Source organism: Ramularia collo-cygni (assembly GCF_900074925.1).
Source record: "Ramularia collo-cygni strain URUG2 genome assembly, contig: RCC_scaffold01, whole genome shotgun sequence".
NCBI classification, from domain to species: domain Eukaryota; kingdom Fungi; phylum Ascomycota; class Dothideomycetes; order Mycosphaerellales; family Mycosphaerellaceae; genus Ramularia; species Ramularia collo-cygni.
In genome coordinates this window covers 2373737-2381218 of record NW_019716255.1, presented here as the reverse complement: position 1 = coordinate 2381218, position 7482 = coordinate 2373737, and the positions used below count along the sequence as shown (strand labels likewise).

At 52.7% G+C, this 7482-nt stretch overlaps 2 protein-coding genes; one reads left to right on the top strand and one right to left on the bottom strand.

Annotated features, from left to right (window-relative positions):
• Positions 1-2194: 2194 nt before the first annotated feature.
• Positions 2195-4889, top strand: RCC_00839 (related to phospholipase a-2-activating protein; the record flags this gene model as incomplete). XM_023766035.1 has 5 exons in its annotated part: positions 2195-2245; positions 2352-3242; positions 3351-3450; positions 3518-3630; positions 3690-4889. The coding sequence occupies 5 exons, from the start codon at positions 2195-2197 to the stop codon at positions 4887-4889; spliced, it is 2355 nt and encodes a 784-aa protein (XP_023621803.1).
• Positions 4890-5278: 389 nt separating this feature from the next.
• RCC_00838 (uncharacterized protein) lies at positions 5279-6773 on the bottom strand (the record flags this gene model as incomplete). XM_023766034.1 has 2 exons in its annotated part: positions 5279-6376; positions 6432-6773. The coding sequence occupies 2 exons, from the start codon at positions 6771-6773 to the stop codon at positions 5279-5281; spliced, it is 1440 nt and encodes a 479-aa protein (XP_023621802.1).
• Between the last annotated feature and the right edge of the window lie 709 nt (positions 6774-7482).

Sequence of the window (7482 nt, the reverse complement as noted above, 5' to 3'; positions counted from 1 at the left end):
AGTGGAGTTGCTCAACATTTTGGTGCGTTTATATGCAAGGTTTTAGCTGTTTGGCGGTGAAGCAGGGAGTTGGGGATCTTTTTGTCTGTTTGTGCACTACACGGTTCGAGTTAATCAAAGACTGGACTGAGAAGTGAAGGCGTTACCTATTGAGTGTCGTGGGAAAAAGGCCAGGATGGCTTTTTGTTTGTTATACTGTACGATTGACGGATATGACTATGTGTATGGATACCTGGTTTGGAGCACTATGATTTCACACGATAGCCTGGTTCCGTACAGTGGTGACCCATTTCCAACATATGTCGACGACCATAGCACTGCTTTTCCGTGCAACTCTCTTGGAGTCTCAGTTTCCATAGCTGATGCAAGTCTTGGGTGGTCAAGGTGAAGATTCGATTTAGTCACAATCGCGGACATGAGGTCACTTAGTCTCCATATGACTATGCTCTACGATAGACCACGAGACATGCCCTCGAACGCTCCATCATCACGGACTAGACACGTTCCGACGCAGCATCGTGAATGCCACTTTTTATGAAATGTGAAATGTGAAATGTGAAATATGGAGACCCTTCCCACACGACGCTACCACTCTCGGCACCGTCGAGAATAATGGAGAGTTATCAAGTCTAGGCACCGCTGGAGTAGGTATCTGAGACGTCTTGGCAAGATGTTTCACTGATTCCACGAGCTCCCGTCTGTCCCAGCAAGAAACAGGGGACTTTGGACCCTCTTCCCGACAGAGCCGCTCCAGCGGAATCATGAAACCTACCTACCTTACCTTCACAAGCATGCTGCACAACAAGTCTACCCGCAGTTCGGGGCTTTCGCCGCGTTCAAAGCTTCTTGTGCGGAGAACCTTTCCGAAGGGCACGAGACCCGGAACCATATGTTGACGTGATCCCAAGCAAGAAAAAAAAAAGCCGCCAAAACGTCGAGCCGACAATGAAGCTGTGCAGTCCATTCGCCTGCAGGCAATCGTTCGTTTTCAAAACCCCGACTCCCTGCGGTTCAAAAGGCAGAGTGAAACGCTCATCATGAAAATCAGCTGCAGACTGCCGTGCTCCTGATGTCAGCAGTGCGGTATCGTAAGTCGGAGAAAATGCAGCGGCATCTCAAGGCAGCGCCAAGGTCAGACACGAACACTGAAACCTAAACGCATGCGAAGCTAGTTAGACATTAACAAGCGAGATGGTTGCAGTTGCAGAACGATGAAACATCCAGACGTCGAATCGCATTTTGCAAATGGTAACTTAAGTCTAGAGGATACGACCTGTATGCAAGACCTCGAGCCGAAGTTACTGTAGACCACATCCCTGTCTGATTGTAACTTAGGTCCACTGTCTAGACTCCAGAGTGGGCTGCGCTTCTCCACGCCCGCCCTTGTCATTCCAATGATATGCAGCTTATGTAACCTCATGATACTGAAAACCTACTCACACAAGGTCGAATCAAATCATAATATCCCACGCTCCACCTTCCAAAGATCCAGTGCTAGCGAAGGTGTGTCCTTGCTTACAGAAATTACCTACATACTGTGTTGGCCAGCTGTGGACGGAGCTTGAATAACTGCACAATCACTCCTCTTGAACCCCCGTCGGCATCGATCGTGCTCGAACAGACGTTGGCAATAGCCTCGGCGAGCTCCGGAGCGTCGCAATACCAGGCGTTTGTCTTTGCGAGTGTCTTGAGCGCCGCAATACCGTATTTTCCTGCTAAAGTGTAGACCTCTCCGTCAGAGCCGTTAAAATTCTGGACACAACCAACGTGATTCGTCCTGAAGAGTTGCGTCTCGCCTGGGTGTGTAGTAACAGATGTGATTCGATTCTATGGTCTCGTAGTCTTCCTCATCGCTTCCCTCGTTAGCCTCGAGTGGCATAATGCAGGCACGTGCAGCCTCCGCGTTGTGCAAATTGCTGAGGGAAATGAATCAGACATGAAAAGTGAACGGCGGAGGCTGATGGGGCGGAGTGGAATGGAGTGGTGATTCAAAAGCACCTGAAGTCCAATGTTGGTCAGTGATGCCCTTGGGCTACTACCTAAAGTTACTTGCGGTKACGGCATTTCCCCAGGCACTAGCGCGTTGAGAGCTTCCCTCTGGAGCTTCGCCTGCCAAACAACACAACGCGGAAGAGGGTAGAGCTGCAACATTCGGACTGCCTCATACATCAACCTGCAGCTGTGATTCATCAACATGTCAGGCGACTTCAGACTCTCAGCAACGCTGCGAGGCCACGAAGAAGATGTAAGTTGCTGATGATCTTTCCTTCACTCAGACTGTTGCCGCTTTCCATCTTGCCGCCTTTCTTATTCTTCACTTGCTTGGAGTAGCTGACCGCCATCTTATGTAGGTCCGCGCCATCGTCTTCCCAAGCAGCGATCTGCTCTTCTCCGCCTCGCGAGACAACACCGTTCGACAGTGGAAGCGAACATCGGCCCAGCCACCTGCCTACGACGACACCATCGCTTTGCAAGGCTCACATTGGTTCAATGGTCTGGCAGTTGCGCCAAAATCGAAGGAGTGTCCAAAAGGAACAATCGCCGCGGGTGGAAGAGAGACATTCGTGTTCGTCAAACAAGTTGGAGCGCCACCTGAGGAAGATCCATACCGCATGCTTATTGGTCATGCCGGAAACATTGCATGTCTGGCCTTTAGCGAAGATGGTGAACAAGTCATAAGCGGCTCATGGGATAGCCAGGTTTTTGTGTGGGATGTAGAGAGCGCCAGCGTCGTTACAGAGCTCGCCGGACACCAAGGTCCGGTTTGGGCGGTCATGGTCTACGATGCAAAGACCATTGTGACTGCTTGCGCAGACAAGGTCGTAAGGGTGTTTGATGTGAAGAGCGGAAAGATTCTGCAATCTCTCGAGGGCCACACTGACGTTGCGCGAGCACTGTGCAAGCTTCCACAAGGTCACTGGTCTGGCGCGGCGCTGGCCTCAGCAGGAAACGACGAGGTCATCCGGCTATGGACTCTTGACGGACTCCAAGTCGCTAGCCTGGAAGGACATACAGCGTACATCTATGACTTGGCCATCCTCCCGAATGGAGACATAGTAAGCTCATCCGAAGATCGCACTGTGAGGCTTTGGAGGGATGGGCAGTGCATTCAGACCATTACACACCCGGCTATCAGCATTTGGACTGTTGAAGCTTGTGAGAACGGCGACATTGCGAGCGGTGCCAGCGACAACATTATTCGAATATTCTCGCGAGACCCGGAGCGGCAAGCGGATGCTGAGGTATGTTCTACTCCCATCTGATCAAACACTTGACAGCAAGCGAGGACGAACTTGAGAGCGCTAGAATTGCTGTTGTACTGCGAAATGAGTCCGCTGACCAGATTACAGGCCATCGAAGCATTTGAAGAGAGCAACCGAATGCATGCGATACCTGCTCAAACCGCTAACCAAGGCTTGCCATTCGAGAAGGAGACGCTTCCGGGACCGGGTATATCATCTCAACATCGCGTGACATGAAAGAACACTTCTTGGCTAACGTTTATTCTCATCTCTAGAAGCGCTACGTACCCAGGTCGGGCAGAAAGACGGCCAGCAGCTTCTCATCCGCGAGAATGATGGCAGCGTGACTGCGCATCTATGGTCTGCATCAGCTGGACAGTGGAACTTGGTGAGCACGAATGCAAGGACAACACTCCAAAGTACCTGTGACTGACTCGCGTCAAATAGATTGGCACCGTTGTCGAAGGTGAAGGCACAGGTTCKAGCAAAAAGGTGCACGACGGTAAGGAGTATGACTACGTCTTCGATATCGACATTGAAGATGGTAAGCCACCGCTCAAGCTCCCATACAACCTTACCGAGAGTGCCTGGGATGCTGCTCGTCGCTTCCTGGAGAGTAACAAGCTTCCGATGACATACTACGACCAGGTCGCAAACTGGATCACTGAGAACACCAGAGGTGCGACCATCGGTCAGGATGCATATCCGTCGAATCAAGCACCACCTCCAGGACACGATCCTTACGGGACAGAGCGGAGATATCGACCTGGCGATGCACCATCAGGACCACGAAGGCTCCCTCAGCGCAATTATGTTGGCATCGTTGAAGGCAACCCTGCAAATGCTATCAACATCATCTCCCAGAAGACGGAAGATCTGATCAAATCTGGCGAGATTGCGGCCGAGCAAGGTCTTCAATCCGAAGAGGTTGCAGCACTGAAGGCACTTCCCGCCCAGCTGCAGAACAAGCAGGATCCGAAACCGACGGCTACCCAAGTCAACGCTTTACTCAAGGCCGCGTCGCAATGGCCACAGAAGTCTAGAGTTCCCGCAGTCGGGGTGTTGGCTGTTTGCGCCGTGTCCCCATCGTTCGTCAACGCTACAACCGCAAATGGACACACCGTCATCGATACGCTCACCGCCGCTGGACTTCTCAAGCCTCGACAAGAGACTGCCAACAATGTTGTGCACACCATTCGCCTTCTCACCAATCTGTTCAAGAGCGATGCCGGCCTGCAGATCATGAATGGCAACTTCGAATCCGTGCTTCAGCTCGTCCGACCGTTCGCTTCGGAGCCAGAGTCGCCTGCTCAAGTCAAAGCTCTGGCAACTCTGTATCTCAACTTCGCCGTGCTGCTCGTCAGTGGTGGCGCTTCACAAAACGCAAAGTCGAGTGAAGCTCGCGCGACATCTCTCCTCACTGACATCGCAGTGCAGCTCGAATGCGAGAATCCACATGCTTCCGACGCCGACGCGTTGTTCAGAACTCTATCAGCACTCGGAACCTTGCTTTCCCTTAGCGACGACTTTAAGAAGTCGCTCAAGGGTGGTGTATCGGGATCGCTGCACTTTGTGGCTGCAAAGCCTGCTGCGCAGCTGCCCAACAACAAGGAACTCATTCAAGAAATTCGGGACGAATTGCGATGATTGTCGAGCATTCTCATCGCGGCTTACAGTTTACGATTTCTTGCCTCTCCAGCGCAGCCTCACTCAAAAGCACTTTGCATCAGAAAATGCAGCACGAGAAATAAAAGAGTGACGCAGCGGAACTCGAATGATGCATGATTCATCTTTGTTTCCCTGTTGGTAGGAAGACTCAAGAAATTCAATGTTCATTAAAATGCTCAGTTCGATATCGCGCGATCCGATCTTGAAGACATTGCCATGCTGTGAAACCCCTGCGAAGGTACTCGCACGCTGCATGTTTGCGCCAGACCAGAGACTTCTGGTTACCTCGATACCGATGCTAATCAGAAATATCTTCGCGCCAACGCTCACGTAGAACTCATCCGATGCTGTGATTCTAAAGTGGCTGTTCAAGAAGTGTCACCGTCGTCGTCTTCTCCATTGTCGTCATCCTGGTCGTTCTGCTGAGTGCCTGTATCACTGCCTTCAGCATCGTTCCCGCCCTCATACCCAGAGCCTTCTTCGTGGGCCTCTGCCTCAGACGCACCGTACACGGACGTCAAGTCACCGTCTTCATCGAGATCCTCATCCTCGTCCGCGTTTCCAAGGCCGTACATGACTCGTTCAATATCGGCATTCCGAGCTGCAGCTTGCTCCGCATGCCAAGGGAAATCCTCAGGAGCGATGTTGGTGTGAGTGTAGTGTTTGACAGGATAACGGTGTAGATCGAGTTGACATGTGGGTTTGAAGTAGCCCTTGACGTAGTCTTTGACGTTGTTCTTGATCTCAGTGAGGCGGAACTCGACGGCGTTCATGCCCTTCGGACTCATGGGAAATTTGGCGTGGAAGGACTGCTGCATGAGGGTGCGATTGAGGTATGCATTCCCGCCCTGGGCGATTAACTGGATGAAGAAAAATCCCATGTCTTTGTCGTGGGTGGTATGGTCGGTAGCCATCATGTCGCCGAGCCAGTGACGGAAGACGCAGAGGGCCATCCAGCCGAGGATGTCGTTGCCATAGTCTGCGCGGCCAGTGTTGTCTTTGTCGATGCGTCCGACTGTGGCGACTCGAGTCAGGCTGATGGGATAGTAAGCCGACAGGCGGCGCATGGTGATGGAGACGCCGTTGATAACTTCCTGGGCTTTGCGCTCGAGGATAGAGACGATACCGTCGTGCATTGCTCCATCGTGAATGACGGTCTGGATCTTATCGGTGTTGTAGCGACCGACAGCGTGGATCATGGCCTCCTTGAAGATGGCACGGGAACGAATGCGGTCACTGAACACCAGCCAACCCGTTGGGTTTTCGGCAATGGCGCGGTACAGGTTCTGGCCAGTCGCTAGCAGGGTGGCCTCGATAGGACCAGTCACGATGGGCACACATTGAAGATACTCTGCGACACTGAGTGCCTCTAGAGCGGCCTTGAGCAAGTCCGCCATGTTGTCCTCCTGCGCATCGCCGAGATCGATCGGTAGACCGTGAAGGGCGGCCAGGATGGAGTGGTAAGCCTAAGGTGAGGTAGTCAGCAAAGGCCCCTGAAATGGAGAAGATTGTACGTAGTACCTTGAAGAGCGGATCGCTCACACGGCCGTTCTCGTTCTCGACGACAATGGTCGTCGTACTGCCACGAGGCTCAACGCCGCTGTCGGTGAGAGGCACAATGGAGAGCTGGAAGCGTAGGGCCGCGTCCTCGTCGTCGGTRGGCACGAGAACCATCTTCCACCGTGTGGAAGCGCCCTTCCTCACCGCGCGGGAGGAGAGATCGATGGCGGTTCTGGGATTCAAGAGATCCCGCATTGTGCGGCTGTGCTGGCGCAGGATGCTCGCGTGGAGCTGGTACTGTCGCCCAGTTGTGAGGACGACGCGCACGTCTCCACCTTCAAACTCGGGAAATTGGTCCGTCATTCTGCGCACAGCGTTTGCTCGCTTGCAGGGTAGATTTTGATGTGTGAGAGAGAAACTTGGTGGTGGGGGTGGAACAAAACGGGCGAGGACGTAGGTGTTGTTGTGGAGGGGAAGAGGGCAGAAGCGCAGCAAGCTTGCTTAACATGTATCCGCCAACACCAGGTCAAAGAACGCAAGCAATACAACTTGGCTGTTACACCACCCTCGGAGACCGCGTGTGTCACTGGCAGGGTGATGTTACAGTGGCGAAGGACCTCGAGTAGATGCCAGCCACATCCATGCGCAGAAGAATTTCTAAGAACAGACTCTCGCTCCGGCAGAGGAATTATCTAGACTGCAGCGACGCAGAGAGCCCAGGAGAAGCACATGTGAATGGAAACAGGCACTCGTGAAAGAAAGACTTGTGACCTCGTCTCGCTCGATCAGACCCTCTGGCGATAGAATCCAATCCTCTACGTATAGAGCCCTGCGGAGAGCCTGGGGTACGCGCATAGAACGTAGATGAATGGGATGTCCTCTTTGTCAAAGAGCAATTGCTATTCCGACCATGGAGCTCCCAGCCAAACATCGCCCGTCCAGCCCAAGGATGTGGCTTCTAGCATACGAAAGCAGGCATTTTGGCGTGTGGGAGAAAAAATACAGCAGTCGGTAGCTTGCTTAATAAAGGGCCTGATTCTCTTGTACTATTATCTCGACACCAGAGCCGCAA